The sequence below is a fragment of the Hylobates moloch genome, unplaced genomic scaffold, assembly GCF_009828535.3.
Source record: "Hylobates moloch isolate HMO894 unplaced genomic scaffold, HMol_V3 SCAFFOLD_1, whole genome shotgun sequence".
NCBI lineage: Eukaryota > Metazoa > Chordata > Mammalia > Primates > Hylobatidae > Hylobates > Hylobates moloch.
Window position 1 is genome coordinate 45579399 of NW_026652276.1, and position 20388 is coordinate 45599786.

At 38.7% G+C, this 20388-nt stretch overlaps 1 protein-coding gene across 5 annotated transcripts in view; it reads right to left on the bottom strand.

Moving 5' to 3' along the window:
* Positions 1-1556: 1556 nt before the first annotated feature.
* The window catches only part of CCDC150 (coiled-coil domain containing 150), a 59967-nt gene continuing 41135 nt past the window's right edge, over positions 1557-20388 (bottom strand). For all 5 annotated transcript variants that reach the window (XM_058439963.1, XM_058439970.1, XM_058439965.1 and 2 more), the window contains 11 exons: positions 17351-17479; positions 16310-16479; positions 15306-15399; positions 14305-14474; positions 9626-9752; positions 5276-5470; positions 4802-4870; positions 4545-4706; positions 3715-3801; positions 2202-2321; positions 1557-1910 (listed from right to left, as the gene is read on the bottom strand). In XM_058439963.1, coding sequence (XP_058295946.1) covers positions 1794-1910; positions 2202-2321; positions 3715-3801; positions 4545-4706; positions 4802-4870; positions 5276-5470; positions 9626-9752; positions 14305-14474; positions 15306-15399; positions 16310-16479; positions 17351-17479 — 1440 coding nt within the window. In that variant the 3' untranslated portion in view covers positions 1557-1793. The remainder of the gene's footprint in view (positions 1911-2201; positions 2322-3714; positions 3802-4544; positions 4707-4801; positions 4871-5275; positions 5471-9625; positions 9753-14304; positions 14475-15305; positions 15400-16309; positions 16480-17350; positions 17480-20388) is intronic.

The following is a 20388-nucleotide window of genomic DNA, read 5'->3' on the forward strand; positions in this document are numbered from 1 at the left end:
TTTGGAGGAGACACATTCAAACCATAGAACCAAAGTAGTTATAGGTAATAAAATAGCAATGAATTATTTTCTTTTCCCAACCAGAGAGGTGTGTGCACCAGGGCTAATACTTCATATTGTACCTGGGTTAACAAAATAGTTGATGTCTATTGTTCAGTCTCAAATGCTTCTACAGAGCCACTGTCCTAACACATGATAGAGGACCAAAAGGGGGCACAAAGAATAAAATGTTTACATCCTCCCAAAAACAGATTGAGATTGATTGTTTGGAAGCCACAAGAACAAGTGGCTAGTTTTTAACTACCAGTTTTTACCAGTTTTTGAATGGTCCATTAGCTCAGTGACAACTTTTTTTTTTTTTTTTTTTTTTTTTTTTTTTGAGACAGTTTCACTCTGTTGCCCAGGCTGGAGTGCAGTGGCATGATCTTGGCTCACTACCACCTCCACCTCTTGGGTTCAAGCGATTCTTGTGCCTCAGCCTCCCAAGTAGCTGGGACTACAGGTGGGTACCACTACACCCAGCTAACTTTTGTATTTTTGATAGAGATAGGGTTTCCCCATGTTGGCCAGGCTGGTCTCGAACTCCTGGCCTCAGGTGATCTGCCTCCCTTGGCCTCCCAAAGTGCTGGGATTACAGGCATGAGCCACCTCACCTGGCCAACTTGCCTTTTTGTACATGCTTTTACAAGCCTGAAAACTAGCAAGAGTCCTTTATTCCTAAAGTTAAAGAGAAATGGACCCACTCCAATTAACATGCTTCTGAATGTGAATCAATGAACAATAGTCTCACTCCAGTAACTACAGTTCTACAGGTGTCAATATGAATTTCGTATTCCCCAAAAACCTACATGAGATTAACAGTTTGCTCTGCTCAAGGAGGACTATGCCTGAACAACACTTCTCCCTTACTACATAGTAAGCGATAAATTCAGCTTTGTTTTTTTTTCTATCAGATATTGAGTAGTAGGCTCATCAACCTTTGACAGTCTTATATTTGATATTATTTCCAATTTCATGATTGCTTACTTGATTTAGGTCCTGATAATATCAGCAGCAGCTATGATTACTTGAGTATTAAGTCAGGTCTTATGCCAGCCATTTACGTATGTTAAATCTGGATTACCTAATCCACCACTCAACATCTGAAATAAAAAGACGAAGATGAGCTTATTCCTTAACTATAGTAAGGAAGAGCTATGTGGGTCAGGCGTAGTCTTCCTGAGAACACACTGCTGCATTCTATAACTTTTTTAATGACCAAGGAAGCTGTAAATACAATCTCTGAAATGCCTTGAGAATAGAGATATTAGCCTTTTAAAAGATATGCTGGTAATTACCCAACGTAGAAGTGTGTAAGTTTACAAGACAGTAGAGGAGTCTTTACCATTTTTCACACAATTCTATTACCAGGGATTATCTACTGCATGTTAGAGTAGGACATTTCATTGAAACAAAATACATCGTTTAGTAGCAATATCATTTAGAACCTTGCTAGAAGCTTTTTCATAAAATATACTTATTAGAAAAACAGACAAGAATTATGCAACACCATCTCCTATCATACAACAAATTAACATAAATTTATTGGGTGGAAAATGTGAAAAGGGACAAAAAAAGGGGTAGTTTTGTACTGATATAAGAGTTCATAAAGTGATAAACTCAGGTCCAAAATCTTCAGCCCACATCAAAGACTTCATGTTCTTATGACTCTAGAAACAGGCCAGCCCTGGCTGCTGGGGTTTTTGGAATCATGGAGTGTAGCTACACATAAAGAAGCTCCCTTGTCAAGGAAATCACTTCCTCTGTACCTCAGAATGATACTTCTTGGGCATGGGCCTAAGATTCTGTTTTTTCTCCCATCGATGCAGAAGAGATTGGTTGGACATGACATCATGTTTTACATCTTGGTCCTGTTGCAAAGAAAACACACCTAGCACTGACTGTTCAGAGCTAACTGCAGCAATCTGCACCTGTTTTGCCTCTACACATGTCATGTATTCATGAAGACAAGTGATACTAATCTAAAAAGTTTGTGACAGGTGGAACTTTGTAAGAAAAAGAAATTAATTGGTTTCCTAGCATTAGTCTAAAGAAACTAAAGATTAAAAGAGAGTATCAAGATGATGAGAGAACTTCAGTAATTAGAAATCTGAGAAGCAACAAGTAGAAAATTGCTTAAGACATCCATGTCTTAATCTTACCTTTTCCTGCCACCTGTCTTCCCCAGAAGGCCTCTGCAACCGGTTTTCCGTCAGCTTAAGTTGTACACCATCAAACCTGTGCTTAAACCAGCGATGGGCTTCTTCCAGATTAGCTGTTAGCTGAACATATAAATATCACCATTAAAAGACACAAAGAAAGAGTTACAAGTTTTTTTGTGTATTAGTTGCTGAGATTTTTTACTTAGAAATTAAAAGACCCAAATTCTGACTGCTTGTTCTTCGCCACCTATTTGCACAATATACTTAACATCCTATACATGAGAGTAATTTCTGAGTGAGGGGTTAAAGAATGTGTGCAGACTTCCTGCTTTTCATGCATTTGTTAATGTCTCCTGGATGTGAAGTACTGTAAGAGAGGACCCAGGAGAAAATTAAGAATGAAGGTATAAGATGGCTTTGAAAATGAAAAAAATATACGAAAGACTCTTAAGAATGTAGCAGTTCATGGGCCAGGTGCGGTGGTTCACACCTGGAATCACAGCACTTTGGGAGGCCAAGGCTGGTAGATCACTTGAGTCCAGGAGTTTGAGACCAGCCTGGCAACATAGTGGAACCTCATCTCTACCAAAAATTAGCTGGGCATGGTGCACCACCATGCCCAGCTACTTGGCTACTTAGGAGGCTCAGGTGGGAGGATCGTTTGAACCTGGGAGGTGGAGGTTGCAGTGAGCCGATATTATGCCATGCACTCCAGCCTGGTGACAGAGTGAGACCCTGTCTCGGAAAAAAAAAACAAAAAAAACCAGTATGATTTGAAATACCCCCCAAAAGGCTAATTTAAGTTTAGAATAGAGAAAGCAAATTCACAAATTAGTTAAATTACTTTTTTAGTTATTGATTGATTGAACAAAGAGCATCCACTTTCAGTAGGGTCATGTCAAAAAATAATGCATTAAAATCCACACACATGCTGGTCTTTCCTTATATTTAGTAGGGAGATTTGGACTTCAGGTTTAATATTTTAGCATTCTGTGGCCGGGCGCGGTGGCTCACGCCTGTAATCCCAGCACTTTGGGAGGCCAAGGCAGGCGGATCACAAGGTCAGGAGATCGAGACCATCCTGGCTAACACAGTGAAACCCCGTCTCTACTAAAAATACAAAAAATTAGCCGGGTGTGGTGGTGGGCACCTGTAGTCCCAGCTACTCGGGAGGCTGAGGCAGGAGAATGGCGTGAACCCCGGGGGGCGGAGCCTGCAGTGAGCCGAGATCGCACCACTGCACTCCAGCCTGGGTGAAAGAGCGAGACTCTGTCTCAAAAAAAAAAAAAAATATTTTAGCATTCTGTTATCTATCATCTGTCATCTGGACACAGACTCAATCTAAAAATCGCTTCTCCTCTACAATAGAGACCACACTTAGGAAGTTACTCGTTCTTCCCTGCTGCATTCCTGACAACTATGTTAATGAAGGATTTCACATTGACTTGGGTTGCTTCAGGGTTGTTACGTTGAAGGAAACATCTAATTCTTTATGTCCATGGGTCTGGCTCACCTGTTCTGATTCCACACTGGCTTCTTTCAGCTTATTCTCTGTTGCCTCTTCATATTTCTTCAGGTGTCTGATAGTTTCTTCCAATTCCTGAAAATGTGATACAAAGATTTTTATAAACTTCCAACATACCATAAGAAACCAAATGCTTCACTGTTATAATAAATGGGCAACTAAATATGAAAATAGGATGGAGTGCCTTCTAACTTCAGGTGCTACCGACATATAAGATAAAAACTGTTATTTTCAGCTTAACCTATAGTCTACATATCTACATATGTGGATATGATTACACATTTTGATTTTTTATTTATGGAGTCTGTTGAGGAAAGTGATTAATATCTCTTTTCAAAACAGGAGAGATACTTCTCATGACAAACGCGACTGAAAGACAAGAGCTCAGTGATCTCTTGAAGTCCCTTTTCAGTGATAAGACGTTATGCTTTTTATTCATTTAGGAATACCTAAGAGTCCTGTAACAGCAACAGGTGTATCTGTGCTAGGAGAAGAAACGAGGTGTACAAAGTTCCTGAAAGGCTATGAAATTCAGTTCAGAAGCCTTACTTAGTAACTGATACTTTGCATATGTAAGCTCTAGATGTTCTTTAAAAATTGACATTACCTTTATTAAACTGAAAATGGAGAACATTTGCCATATTCAAACTACAGCCTTCTTCCTAGATACTATTATTCTAAGGACTTAGCTAAGATAAACAATTTGTAAATGTGTGTTGTCTTCTGTAGACTCTAGAAAGTCTAGGGGCAATACTGCTGGGCTTTGGCACATGTCATTTGCTGACCATCTTTAAGATGAATCTTAGGAAACCTTTTACCTGGCACCGATTCTTTAGCTCCTGCCTTGTTTTCCGCTCTGCTTCTAGTTGCAGCTCTTGCTGTTTATTCCACACTGAGGCATCATATTGGCTCTTGGCCAACATCTGCATCTCTTTCTTCAGGTTAGTCATTTCACACACAAATCTCTGGATACTCAAAGACTGGAAGGATACAAAGACAGAGACATTTGGTGAACCCCCTCCAAGTTTGAGATTTTGCATGAAAGGTAAACACAGAGTGTATGGAAATCATCTACCTGTTCATAGTTTTTTTCCTGATATTGATCCTTAATTAGCTCTATTTGCTTCAATTCTTTTTCTATTTGCTAAAAGTAATTGGAAAATAACATAAAAAGATGATCAGTGGAAAAACTGGCTTGCTCTTTTTGCCTATAGGATGACAGAAAGAATCCAATATGAGACCCAAAGTTACCAGTTCCTGCTGAGCTTTCTTTCCCATCTAGCCCACTGATCCCAAAAGGGCAAAGTCCAGTACAATCAACACGGAAGGGACAGATGGGGAGCCAGAATGTGACACTGGCAGCAAATGAGAAATCAAACATTTACACAGCAGCGTCTCCACTGCAAAAGTCTCCCCAAAGACAACTGGCTATAATTCCCAGAGAATACATGGGGCTGGTAGGGTTCTAAAACCTGTCTTCCCCAGACACCATTGACTGACTACATCCTCACAGGGTATCCAGGAAGTGAGAAGAGGTTTCTCATACAACCTTCATCCTTTCTATATTCTGAGCATTATTCGCCTTAGCTGATAAGTGGAGCTTAATTTGGGTCTTTTGATTCTTTATTTTCTCCTTGTTACTTTCTAGTATTTTTTCTAGCTCTGCAAGTTTCTGTCGCAGCTCTCGGTTGGTCCGGGACACTTCCACTGATCTGAAGTTAGCTTCATCAAGGGCTTTCTTCAGCTTAAAACACAAGGGAGAAAATTGAAACATTTTTACTTTCCATTAAGAGAAGCTTACTTAGTTTTGTCCTTATATTTTGTTATCTTTGGATCTTCTTTTAAAAAGGAGAGTTAGTGAGGCAATAATAATGTCTGATTAAGCAGATTTATGGAGCAATAGACCAAGTGGTTTTCATAATTTTTATCACTAAAGAACAAAATCTTTCTTGGAATAAAGAATGTAAATGTATATTCATCATTTGCATTTTAAGAGCATGACTTTGGAGTCAGGCCTCTGTCCAAGTATCAGCTTCAGCACTTACTAGCTAAATGATCTGGGGCAATTAACTACCTTAAGCCTCAGGTCCATCATCTGAACAGTGTGTGTATAGCCTACTTCATAGAATACAAATAACGATTAAATTAAATAAGATCATATAGAGAAAGAAGTAGAGTCTGGCACACACAATTACTCTGTGATTATCGTGCTATAAGCTCTTCTCTGTCACTTGCAACCTCATGTCTGAAGAAATGAAAATGAATTATATGGCAGTTTATATAAATATCTGTCAGGTATTGACTGCCATGGCATATATTTTTATAATTTTGCTTTTTGTTCTTAAGGATTTTAATAAACTTCTCTCGTGAAAAAAAACTGCATAGTAGTTACTTAAATAATTTTACAGAGTTCACGCCTTCTAATATGCCCTTAAACCATTGCCACTTGAAAACTTTAAGAGGAGGAGGTAGCTGAGAATGGAGAAGACAGGAAGGTGGTATTCTCTATGGATGGTAGCGTTTAACACAGCAAAGAGTGAAGTCAAGGATATCTGTACCTTTTCTCTCTATACTAGTTCCTTCTTTTAGATCCTAACTTTACACTACAGTCTTTTATTACTACCCAACTAACTTCCTGTTAGATATTCCAGTTACCTCAATCACAGCCTTTCTAAAACTGGATAAGCACTAACAACTATCATTTACTTTGTACTGATTATTATGTTCGGGCACTGTGATAATTACTTTACAAATGCTTTCCAATTTAATTCTCAAGACAAACTTGAAAAGTAGTTGTGATGGTTTCCATTTTATGACTGAGGAAACTGAAACTCAGAAATTAAGTCACTTACTTAGATAGTAAATTAACACGTAGCTAATAAGAGGCAGAGCTGGGACTCAGGCAGTGCTCCCTGAGCCCATTGCTGCTGCCAACTTCTCACTGCTGTCACTCTCTCACTGTTCTCCACTGTCACTGATTCTTCTTCAAAGGATTTCATTTTGTAAGTATTCTTTTTTTTCTTTTTTAAGACAGAGTCGTGCTCTATAGTCCAGGCTAGAGTGCAGTGGCGTGATCTCAGCTCACTGCAAGCTCCGCCTCCTGGGTTCATGCCACTCTCCTGCCTCAGCCTCCGAGTAGCTGGGATTACAGGCACCCACCACCACCCCCGGCTAATTTTTTGTATTTTTAGTAGAGACAGGGTTTCACTGGTTAGCCAGGATGGTCTCGATCTCCTGACCTCATGATACCCCTGCCTCAGCCTCCCAAAGTGCTGGGATTACAGGCGTGAGCCACTACGCTTGGCTGTAAGTATTCTTAACAATGATCTCCAACTAAAGGTACATTTCTACATTTAGCACACCTTTATGTTTCCTAATTCTTCTATAAAAAGCAGAATTTGCTTTTTATAACATTTGTATTTATATAGTGCTTTGCAATTCACAAAACTGTTGTATATACCATTATTTGAGTTTGATTTTGTGAATGGTCTGTCAATTGCAACTACTAAATGTAACAAATTTGGTGAAACACAGACCAGCCATGCCAACCAGGGAATTATTTTAATCCCTCCCTCTCCAGCATACAACATTTAATGTCTGTCTGATAATTTTTTTCTTTTTTTTTGAGATGGAGTCTCACTCTGTCGCCCAGGCTGGAGTGCAGTGGCACCATCTCGGCTCACTGCAAGCTCTCTGCCTCCCAGGTTCAAGCGATTTTTGTGCCTCAGCCTCCTGAATAGCTGGGATTACGGGCGCCCGCCACCATACCCAGCTAATTTTTGTATTTTTAGTAGAGATGGAGTTTCACCATGTTGGCCAGACTGGCCTCAAACTTCTGATCTCAGGTGATCCACCTGCCTCAGCCTCCCAAAGTGCTGGGATTACAGGCATAAGCTACCTCGCCCAGCCTGTTTGATGATTTTTCTATTAAAATGGGCTTTCTGACTTAATTGTTTTCTATTTTCAACTGAACTACTTTGCTTGGCCCTAAAAGAAACTACCATCAGAGTGAAGAGGCAACCTACAAAATAGGAGAAAATTTTTGCAACCTACTCATCTGACAAAGGGCTAATATCCAGAATCTACAATGAACTCAAACAAATTTACAAGAAAAAAAACAAACAACCCCATCAAGAAGTGGGCGAAGGACATGAACAGATACTTCTCAAAAGAAGACATTTATGCAGCCAAAAAACACATGAAAAAATGCTCATCATCACTGGCCATCAGAGAAATGCAAATCAAAACCACAGTGAGATACCATCTCACACCAGTTAGAATGGCCATCATTAAAAAGTCAGGAAACAACAGGTGATGGAGAGGATGTGGAGAAATAGGAACACTTTTACACTGTTGGTGGGACTGTAAACTAGTTCAACCATTGTGGAAGTCAGTGTCGTGATTCCTCAGGGATCTAGAACTAGAAATACCATTGGACCCAGCCATCCCATTACTGGGTATATACCCAAAGGACTATAAATCATGCTGCTATAAAGACACATGCTCATGTATGCTTACTGAGGCACTATTCACAATAGCAAAGACTTGGAACCAACCCAAATGTCCAACAACGATAGACTGGATTAAGAAAATGTGGCACATATACACCATGGAATACTATGCAGCCATAAAAAATGATGAGTTCATGTCCTTTGTAGGGACATGGATGAAACTGGAAACCATCATTCTCAGTAAACTATCGCAAGGACAAAAAACCAAACACCGCATGTTCTCACTCATAGGTGGGAATTGAGCAATGAGAACACATGGACACAGGAAGGGGAACATCACACTCCAGGGACTGTTGTGGGGTGGGGGGAGGGACAGCTTTAGGAAGATATACCTAATGCTAAATGACGAGTTAATGGGTGCAGCACACCAACATGGCACATGGATACATATGTAACAAACCTGCACATTGTGCACATGTACCCTAAAAAAGTATAATAATAAAAAAAATCATCTAACACTCAAAGTAACTGTTATAGTTTTCTCAAGCCTCCATGCCTCCAGTTTCTCTTCATTATCCTCTACTGTCCTCTGCTGTTACATTAACCTTCCTAAACTTATGCTTCTATCATACCACCTCCTGCTCAGAAACCCATAGTGCTCCGTTTCTACCTAAGAGTTCACATCCAACATTTCTATAACTAAGGCCATCCATCAGGTGGTTCCATTTAAGCAAACACTCTTTCTCTAACATTTTCCAAAGTCTGCTCTAATCAAGAGAGGCTACTTTTCATCTGCTCACGTCCTGTTCATTTTTGTAAGTAAGCTTGGCCTATGCTGTTTCATAAGGTGTCCAGCCCTGCCATTTCTGCTAGTCTCAATCCTGTACTCCCATTAAGCTTCCCTTCTTCTATCAACCAAATGTCCTAAAATACACTTTCTCTTACTCTGAATTTCTTCAAAGTTGTACACAGCCTCTGCTACCCAAGAAAGTTCTCTGATGTTTTCCCTGTATGTCTCATGTCCGGAGTGGAGATCCCAAACATGGGTCATTTGGCACACACTAGGGCATGGACCATATCTTCTACTGTTTTCTCTGTGTCTCTCAGGAAATGGTAGATGCAGAATAGGTGCCAGTTAAGTGAACTGAGAAGACAGATGATTTCTCTTCTGTCTATGAAATGGCAGTCTCCTTATTCCTCTATCCCTCTTGCTTATCACTCTCTGATGGAAAATCTCCCATCAAGGCACACCTTTGTTGGGCAGAGAATTATGTCAGAAACTTTTTTCTTGTGTGTTGCTTTACAGAGAGGTCTTAATTACATCTGGCCTGCTGATCAAAGGTGGACGAGAGGAGTCAAAGAACAACTGTAGCCATTCTCTGAAATCCTTGAGCTGCTTATCCTAAGAGGCATTTACCAAAAGAGAAACTTTTCTCATGACTCTATACCTCAGCCACTTCCCGTTGTGCCACTTTCTTTGCAGTTTCTCTCTCGATTTGAAACTGCTTTCTTAGAGCTTCTATGTGTTCAGCACGGAATTCTGCTTCCATTTTGGACTCTTCAGTCATCCGGTCTCTGTTTTGAAGAAGAGAGGTGATAAGTCACCTTTAGAAATCATTTTAGGAGGTAAGAAAGTTTTGGAGGGGAGTGTGCAACTCTCCAAAAGGTGTGTGATTTATAAACAAGCAGCCTATCAGTAGCCTTGTGAACCTCACTAATTTGGAGCTCATTATAGAAGAAAAAAGAAGTGAATTTACCTGTAGCATTAAAAAACATTAATTCTATATAAAGAGATCCAACCAAACAAGTAAAAAACTCACATCGAAGAAAAATACTGGAGGAAGAAACACTTTAAGAGATATTTGCTTTTGCCTTTTTTCTTGCCTTTGTCTTTTCAAACAAAACTATTATTATAGCAAAGTGATTAAGACTATGGGTTTTGGAGTCAGCCTGCTGCTGCCTGGATGGTAATCTCAGCTCTAGTAAGATGATGTCTTTTTGCTAGCGGCTATTTACTACTTAAGTTTTAACTTGTAATAATATTGTTTCCTTATCTTTAAACTGAGAGCCTTAAATTAGATCAGCATTCCTAACTTGAACTCCTTGGTCAAGACCCATGATTAATCTTCTGAGGATGCTGGAATTCCCTGAAATAATATGCAAAATGTGTGTGTGTGAGGGAGTGTAGCTGAGTCCATAGCTTCTGACTTTTAAAAGGATAAGTGACTCCAAAAAGGACTGAATTGATTTAAACAATTACTAGGCTTATTCCAGCTTTAACATTCTCTGATCTAGCTGATAATGACTTACTGTATGATTACTCGAGTTACTGGTTCTTTCTCAAAGGAGAGCAGGAGCCTGCCCTGCCATGAAATCATCTTTATTTTCCCTCTCTCTCCTCCTGACCATCTCTTGCTCTTATTTGTATAATATATCCATGTTCTCCACGTGTCTCTAAAAGCACATCTACTAATGGATTCAGTTTCTCCACCTGGCAGCATTCAGTGGCTTAGTCTATACATGAGACTTGCAAGTGGTAACTGCAACTGTCCCTCCAGTACCCCAGGCAGGAATGTATCAATATACTTTGGTACATCACATCTAAAAAGTTGCTGACACTTGTCCTCAAGGCACAGCATAAAGGGATGGAGATCCTGAAGTTATTGGATATAATTATGGTTATTTCTTATATTCCCACACTCCTTCCCATACCCACTTCAATCTGAAAAATGAGCAAAAAATTCATAGAGATATAGAAAGAGAAAACTATCATTTTTACAGTGCTGTATTTTGATTTTCTTATAACTTTCTAAATTGCCTTTAAATTTATTGTGATTATATCAAAATGATTAAGACTATAAGTTTTGGAGTCAGCCTGCTGCTGCCTGGATCTAATCCCAGCTCTAGTAAGATGATGTCTGACCTTGAGTATGGTACACCACCTTCTCCTGCTTGTTTCCTTATCTTCAAAATGGGAATAATAACAGTAACCACCATCATAGGATAATGGTTTGTACTAAAGGAAATAATGCGTATGAAGCCCTTAGCATATTACCCAACATATCATGAGCATGTAACAAATGTTAGCTACTGTCATCATCATCATCTAGCTCTAAAAATTCAAATTCTAAATTTTAGATTTTTAAATTAAATTTTTTATTAACTTTAATTTTTAATTTTAAAATTTATCTCAAGTCTCTACCTCTGCCCTGAGCCCCTACATAGCACTTCAACTTCAACTCTTACTTTCTTTTTACTGAGGTAAGAACATTTAACATGAGATCTACCCTCTTAACAAATTTTAAGCGTACAATATAGTGTTGTTCATTATAGCCCTATGTTATATAGCAGATCTCTAGAATGTATTCATCTTGCTGTTTTTTCTTCTAAGGAAAATCGCAGACCATCTACCAATCAGCCTCCTTTTTTTTTTTTTTTTGAGACGGAGTCTCGCTCTGTCGCCCAGACTGGAGTGCAGTGGCGCAGTCTCGGCTCACTGCAAGCTCCACCTCCCGGGTTCATGCCATTCTCCTGCCTCAGCCTCTCCGAGTAGCTGGGACTACAGGCGCCCGCCACCACGCCCGGCTAATTTTTTTTTTGTATTTTTAGTAGAGACGGGGTTTCACCGTGGTCTCGATCTCCTGACCTCGTGATCCGCCCGCCTCGGCCTCCCAAAGTGCTGGGATTACAAGCGTGAGCCACCGCGCCCGGCCCAGCCTCCTTAACAGTCTTCTGAAGACTCACCCAGCTTCTGCTTCCCTCTAGTCCCAAAGCAAGAAATGTCCAACCTCATCTTTAAAGATAACCCTTCCGCTTATACTCTCTCTTGTTTTTCTCCAGTTCAACTGAGTTCTTTCCCATAATCTTTAATCATGGTCCAGTTCCTCCCATTCTAAAAACAGGACAGCAGCAGAATAACTTTTCTTCATGTTATGCTCTTGAGCTGCTATCTGATCTTCTTTGTCTTCACCATTGTCCTCTTTGCCTGCCTTTCCTCATCAATCACTTACCCTTTGTGATCTTCTATATCTACAGAAACTGGCCATCTGGAGGATGATTGGTAGATACCTGTTGCAAAACCCAGTGGCTTCCTCTCTGGTCTCTTTGACTCTGCAGGATCTGCCTCACTTGTGTTTGACTCTGGTGATACTACATTCTACCAACTCTTTCCTTACCTCCACTAAATGCTCCTTCTCTGGATCCTTCTGTGGCCTCTGTTCGCCTTCTACCTGAAATGCAGCACATCTCCAAGTTCTGACCTTGGTTCTCTCTCTATACTCTTCCCATGGCAGTCTAACCCACACCAAAGCTTTAGCATTTATCTTTTTATTTTTTTGAGATGGAGTCTCACTCTGTCACCCAGGCTGGAGTGCAGTGGCGTGATCTCGGCTCACTGCAACCTCTGCCTCCCAGGTTCAAGCGATTCTCCTGCCTTAGCCTCCTGAGTAGCTGGGACTACAGGCACACACCACCACACCCAGGTTTGTATTTTTAGTAGAGATGGGGTTTCACCATGTTGGCCAGGATGGTCTCGATCTCCTGACCTCGTGATCCGCCCACCTTGGCCTCCCAAAGTACTGGGATTAGAGATGTGAGCCACCGTGCCTGGCGTTTAGCTTTTACCTTTATGGAGATGAATTCCAACTAGTAGCCTCTTCTTAGAACTAAGCCTGCATTTCTAAGTCTAAATTAAGTAACTGTACCTGAAACCCAACAAGTTCTCCAAAACCTGCTCTGTCTTCCTAACCATGTGCACTGATAAATACAGTTCTGCATATGATTTCAGGAGGTTCAAATATCTCAAAAGAAGGTTGATTCACCTTTGATGAAAATACAAACTATTATCATAAGCAGTGGCATAAAGGTAAATCCTGAAGCAAATGCTGCAAGGAGACCTCTAACTCTCACCTCATCCTTTTCCTGTAAGTGACCTAACCATTATTTTTTTTTCCTTTGGTTTTGTTTGTTTTAAGCAGTAGTGGCAGGGACTACATTTTAAAAATTTTCAGGCTTTGAAACAATTACTAGCCCTCTAAATCATAATTACCTAAACTGACATTGGAGAGTTTTAAATGTTGCTGCCAACGACTACATAAACACAATATGGAACAGTCTTAAGGCAGTAACATTTCAGCTGAATATAAAATTTGCAGAGATCATGTATCTGGAAAATACCATCTCTGCTTTAGCTTGTACCTCTTTCCATGTATCAGCATGCTCACTAATTGAAAATAATAAATATCTAGGCTGAGAACAGTGGTTCATGCCTTTAATCCCAGCACTTTGGGAGGCGGAGGCAGGTGGATTGTTTGAGCCCAGGAGTTTGAGACCAGCCTGGGAAACATGGAGAAACCCTATCTCTTAAAAAAAAAAAAAAAATTAGCCAGGTGTGGTGATGCATGCCTATAGTTCCAGCTACTCAGGAGGCTCAGGTGGGAGAACTGCATGAGCCCAGGAAGTAGAGGCTGCAGTGAGCCATGATCACACCACTGAACTCCAGCCTGGGCAACAGGGCGAGACCCAGTCTCAGATAAATAAATAAATAAAAAGAATAAAGATCTACGTGCACACTGCATTTCTCTTAAGTATAAATTTTCATGGGATGCTATTATCATCTAAATATTTACCTGGGTATAATTTAAGGCAAAACTTTAGTCATTTGACATGAACTGGATAGGTCTGATCTAAGTAATCTCAGGTCAAAACTGAAAACATTTAACGGCTTAACATCTGCTTAGATGGAGTCATTCCACCCAGGCTGATGTTTTTTCTTGTCTAAATCTGCCTTTAAAGGACATATAAGCTATTAATAGAAAAGCCTTCATAGAAACATGCGAATGTCCCTTCTAATAAATATTCTTTAAGTTTTGATTTAACCTTTGAGTAAAGCAGCAGCTAGATAGTGGATGAAGGAAGAGCTGAGAAGGACAGTCAAATGATCATGCTCTAGCCAGCTATTCCCTGCTGGTGCTCAGCTATGCCTGGTTCTTAACATGGCTCTGCTGGAAGTACTAGGGCAAAGTAGGAGAAGAGTTTAACTGATTTATGTGAATGAGCCATTTCTGTGAATGTGACTTACTCCTCCAGAGGCGCTTCCCTAATTTTACTGCGACTATAATGCTCTTACTTGAAGGTTTCCAAATTCCGTCGCTCAAGTTCTTTGCTTTCCAGTTGCTCTTGAATGTGATCTAGCTTTGTTTGCAGATGATTATTTGTCTGCAGAGCTTGTTGCAGACTCATAGCAAGTTTCCTGTTGTCTTCTCTAGCTACATCTAGAGCTTTTTGTAGAGCTTCAATCTAAAAGAGAGAAGCATATTTTCAATTCCACTGTAATGGACAGATGCAAGAAGTCCATAACACTGTGTAATCAATCACTCCTCACATTCTATCATCAAGTGCCACTGAAACAATAATTAGTTGGAACCAGAAGCAAAGATTCCAGGTGCCTGGAATGAATATATATACACATATGAATGAGAACTCATTAGAGACATTGCTCAGGAAACACTTAGAAGGCAATGGGAAGGGCATGCTCCACTGGTCACAAGAGAGCTTTGGAAAACAGACCCAGCTTAATTTATCCTAATTTTTAAAATTTTAAACTAAATTCCCCTTCCTGATCCTATGACCTTCTGGTCTCACTCCCTTGAAGAAAAAAACCTGTCCACTGTTCCTTATAGACTGTTACTGAAACAAAACCTCATTTATGAAATATCTGTATTTTATATATGTGCATATACACACGTATGCATGTAAGTACATATATACCTGTGAGCACATGTGTGTGTAGGTGACTCCTTATTAATAGTGGGATCACTCCAGCTGTTTCTGACAGACTGTATTTTCTAAGCCTATTAACTTCTGAAATTTTTTGTGCATTAATAAATGAATAAAAATGTAGACCACATAAGACAAAGAGATTAGTCATTATTGTGGTGCTGGTTTGCCAATAAGTGACTCACTGTAAGATAGGTCAATTTCCCATTTGTAGATATGTCACTGTCCAAAACTCAGACTTGATTGAAAAAAACATTTACCTGATAGTTTCACTTCATTTTCCCCAAAACAGTAATATCCCAATAAAACTAAAAATATCAATGTTATCATTTTTTAAAGCCTGGCCCCAACCTCACTGCTGTGCTGGTCCTCCATGACAAGCATCCTGGCCTGCCACTGGTCCACTTCAGCTTCCAGTTTCTGTACCCACTGTTGATTGAGATCCCTAAAAATAAAAAGCACAAAAAGAGTGACTACAGAAAAGAATCACGTAGGAATGATACCATTTGGGAGTTACAGAACACTTTTCTTCTAAGAAGCTCAAATAGCATCATACTTATATATCACTAGTAAATATCACTAGTAAAAAATATATTGCCTTTACAAAGATTGACTTGCTATTGAGATTTCTGCATCTACATATAACAGCCACTGATAAATTTATTGTGAATAGTATTTTTAATACCATTCCCTTGACCTTTTAAAAATGCAAAGGCAATATACTTTCATACTATGTAAAAAAGATAAACAATATGTAATGTAAAAAAAGAAAAAAGAAAACTCACTTGTTCTCTCATAACATAGAGGGAATATGCCCTATTAAACTCAGACCATTTATTCTTTAACCTAAAAGGAAATTTTATTTAATTTTTGAAACATTCTATGAAGGAACTTACTTATAAAACATGGCTAGAAGTGGTTCTCAGAATGATTCACCTAAAATAATTATTAATCTTGAAACAGGATAGTAACAAATGGATAATTAATTCAAACTAAAGTGTGTACTTAGTTTCAATTATCTTGACAATTACTATTCTGTAGAAGCAAGGAAAGAATTAGGTTTACATGGTGCAGAAAGCAAGGGTAAAACAACAGTACAGCTAATGAATTTCTAGGATATATAGTCTAGAAATTCCTTCACATCACTACACAACAGGGGCATTTTGAATTTTTGGAAATAATATTTATTTCTAATTCTAAATTTTCTCTAACTCAGGAATTCCTTAAACATATCATTTTACAATTTTTTTTTTTTTTTAAAAGAAGCTACATAAAGTGACTTCATTTATTGACTTGACACTGCTCCTTAGTACAATGCAGCAATACCAATGACAGGAAAAAAAAACCACAGGTACCTTTCTTTCTTGAGGCCTGCAATCTCTGAATCCCTCCGCCCAAGCTCTATTTGTACTTTCTCCAGAGCACCTTGCATCTTAATGTGAGAAGCCAGCACATTCTCCAACATGATTGTGACTTTGCAGTTGTCTTCTTTAGCTTCTGCCAATTGTTGCTGAAAGTTTCCCACCTAACAGAAAATGAAACAACACAAAGACATTTGATCCTTTCTGGTTACTCTTCTGCTTGTGGATCTCATTACTCCCAGGAAAGAGTATGGAAAGCAGACAAGCAGACACAGTAGGATGCTAGCGGGAATAATTAAAGTATATTTTATTTTTAGGTGGTTTCTTAAGTTATTGTTGAGAAAAAGAAAAGCTGACCCCCAGATCCTATGGTAAACTCTGCAGCTTCCCAACTGTGGTCATGTTACAGCATACACATTAACCAGAGAGGCCTGACTCAGCACAACCTGCGTCCGGAGGTGGTGCCAGGCTGGCCTCTCAGCTGTCTTCTGATGGGGTCAGATGAGAATAATACATCTGAAATGCATTAGAATTATCTGAGAAAAAAAGACTGTAAGAGAAAGTGGAAGCTGCTGAAGAATGAGGTAACTCACAGCCCTCCTCAGAGAGACAAAATCTAGCACTTGCTGACAAAGAGAAGTTTGGGATGTGACCTCTATTCCCACTAAGCACACACACACTGTTAAGGAGAAAGCATCACAGAAATCTTCTATCACATTAATAAAACATAACTATAAAGGTTATTATTAACAAGATTAGATGTGTTTCAACAGAAAAAATTAGAACTTTCTCTTTTGAGAATTTAAGACAGAAAGTTAAAAAAAAAAACACTGGGAGTTATATATATATAATGTATTTTTAAGGGAAAAATTTTAAACTATTCTAAAATTATCTTTTCTCTGGAAAAAGAAATCCTCCCCCCGATCCATCCTTATTCTTACTAATGGAAGCAAGAAAGCGAAACATATGGCTCATGAAAGATTTCCTAAGTGCTTCTTCTCAGTGACAGACGGTCAGGAGGGACTGATTCCTTGCCTTCTTGTTTTCCCTGTCCTCCACAGGCTTGAGGTTTTCTTTCAACTTCTGACTCTCCTTCAGGGCCGCATCATGATACTTCACTGTTTGGGACAGCGCCTCTTTACTTCTTTCAAGAATAGATTTCACCTAAGTAGGGAAAAAGAAACAATAAATAACATTACAAATCAGTGATTAGAATAAGACATAGAAATTTAGAAATTTAGAAACCAAATTTTAAATGTTTAAATATATTTATTCACTACTATAAATAAAACCCATCTTTATTAGCTGCTTATTCCTTTAAACAACAAAAATATCTGAGTTAATAAACATAGACAAATCTAATACATTAATCTCCATAAAAACACAAGAATAGGGAGAATAAGACTATCTATGAAGCTGAGATGTAAAATGGGAGAGAAATTATTATGAGACTAGCTTCCTTTTGAAAATATTTTAAAAATGCACAAATTAATATTATAAAAGCAAAGATGTATAAATACTAAATAGGTCAAGAAAACAGTGTTACAGCAGAATGAATCCTAATTAGAAGTACAGTATTAGAACCTCATATCCTTGAAAGTTTTGGTAGAGCCACACCATCAGTTCAGATAATCATACTATTTTAAATATTACTCTTTTTAAACTTTTTACTTCATAATTTTAGGCTCACAGGATGTCGCAAAAATAGCGCAGAGTCCGATGTACCCTTCATCCTTTTTTTTTTTTTTTTTTTTTTTGAGACTGAATTTCACTCTGTCATCCAGGCTGGAGTGCAATGGCATGATCTGGGCTCACTGCAACCTCCGCCTCCCGGGATCAAGCGATTCTCCTGCCTCAGCCTCCCAAGTAGCTGGGATTACAGGTGTGCACCATCAACGCCAAGCTAATTTTTGTAGTTAGTAGAGAAGGGGTTTCACCATGTTTGTCAGGCTGGTCTCGAACTCCTAACCTCAGGTGATCTGCCCGCCTTGGCCTCCCAAAGTGATGGGATTATAGGCGTGAGCAACCTCGCCCGGTCCCTTCATCCTGCTTCTTTTGCTGACATCTTATATTGCTATAGTTCAACATCAAAACCAGAAAATTGACATGCATACATTATTGTTAACTAGATTAATTTATTCCATTTTTGCCATTTTTTCAACCTTCATTCATCTATGTGTGTATGCATGTGTATATATGCATGCACACAGTTCCATGCAATTTGATCCTATTTACATATTCACATGACTGCCACCACCACAGTCAAGACACAAAACTTCCATTACCAGAAAAGAATTCCCTTGTGCTATCTCTGTATTTGCTCTTCCCTCCAAAAATTCATCCTGTCCTCTGGCAACCACTGATTTGTTCTCTTTTCTTTCCCATACTACACTGATGTACAGTAATTTGTTCTCTATTTCTACAGTTCTGTCAAGAATGTTACTTTAGGCTGGGCGTGGTGGCTCACCCCTGTAATCCCAGCACTTTGGGAGTCCAAGGCAGGTGGATCATGAGGTCAGGAGATGGAGACCATCCTAGCCAACGTGGTGAAACCTCGTCTCTACTAAAAATACAAAAAAATAAATAAATAAAAATAAAAAATAAATTAGCTGGGTGTGGTGGTGGGTGCCTGTAATCCCAGCCACTTGGGAGGCTGAGGCACGAGAATCGCTTGAACCCAGGAGGCAGAGGTTGCAGTGAGCCGAGCCGAGATCGCGCCACTGTACTCCAGCCTGGTGACACAGCGAGACTCTCTGTCTCAAAAAAAAAAAGTTATTTTAAACATTTAATACATTTTTGAATAGGTAATATATGATTTTTCTTTTTTAACAGCTTTTCTGAGGTATAACTGACATACAATAAGCTACATATACTTAAAGTGTACATTCTGATAAGTTTTGACATATGTATAAGACTTTGAAACAATAAGATAGTGAACATGTCCATCATCTCCAAAAGTTTCCTTATGCTCCTTTGTAATCTCCCCCTTCTGTCTCTATTCCCACACTCCTGCTGATTCTCACAGGTAACCACTGATCTGTTTTCTGTCACAATATATGAGTTTGTATTTTCTAGAATTTTATATGGAATTGTATTGTATGCACTCTTTTTTGAATAACTTCTTAAACTCAGTGTAATTATTTTGAGAGTTATTCAATCTGCTGCATGTATCAACAGTTCTTTCTGTTGCTTAGTATTCTATTATAGGGACATCACAATTTAGTTATCCATTCACCTGGTGGACACTTGTTTCCAGTTTTAAGTTATTACAAACACAGCTGTTGTGAACACCTGTGTACAAGTCTCTGTGGAGACATGCTTTCATTTGTCTTTGGTGAATACTTAGTAGTGCACTGACGGGGTCGTATGGTGGTAGTATGTTTTACTTTTAAAGAAATTCCCAAACGATTTTCCAAAGTGGCTGTACTAATAACAGGTGTATGGTAGTATCTCACTGTGATTTTATTTGCATTTCCCTAATGACTGATGCTTAACCCCTTTTCAAGCACTTATTTACCAGCCACATAACTTTGCTGAAGAAATTATCTGTTTAAATTTTTGCCTATTCTTTTTCTTAGGTTTTCTTCTTAGTATTTAAATTTTAAAAATTATTTTTAGTATCTTCTGGAAACAAGGCCTTAATCAGATAGGTGATTTGCAAATAATTCCTCCCAGTCTGTAGCTTGTCTCTTCATTCCCTTAATGTTTCTGAAGAGCATAAGTTGTCAATTTTGATAAACTCCAATTTATCATTTTTGTCCCTTTATGGATCATGCTTTTGATATCAAATCTAAGAAATCTTTGTGTAATCCAAGATCATAAAGATTTCTTCCTATGTTTTCTTCTAAAAGTTTTACAGTTTCAGGGTTTACATTTAGATCTATGATCCATTTTAATTTTTATACATTTTGTGAGGTATGGAGCAAAGATATTTTGTTTTTGCACATGGATATCCAATTATCCTGGCACCGTTTGTTGAAAGACTATCCTTTCTCTGCTTTCAGTTTTGTTGAAAAGAAAACGTTCATAAAACTATTTTGGATAGGTAGTACATTCACATTATTTTTAAAGTA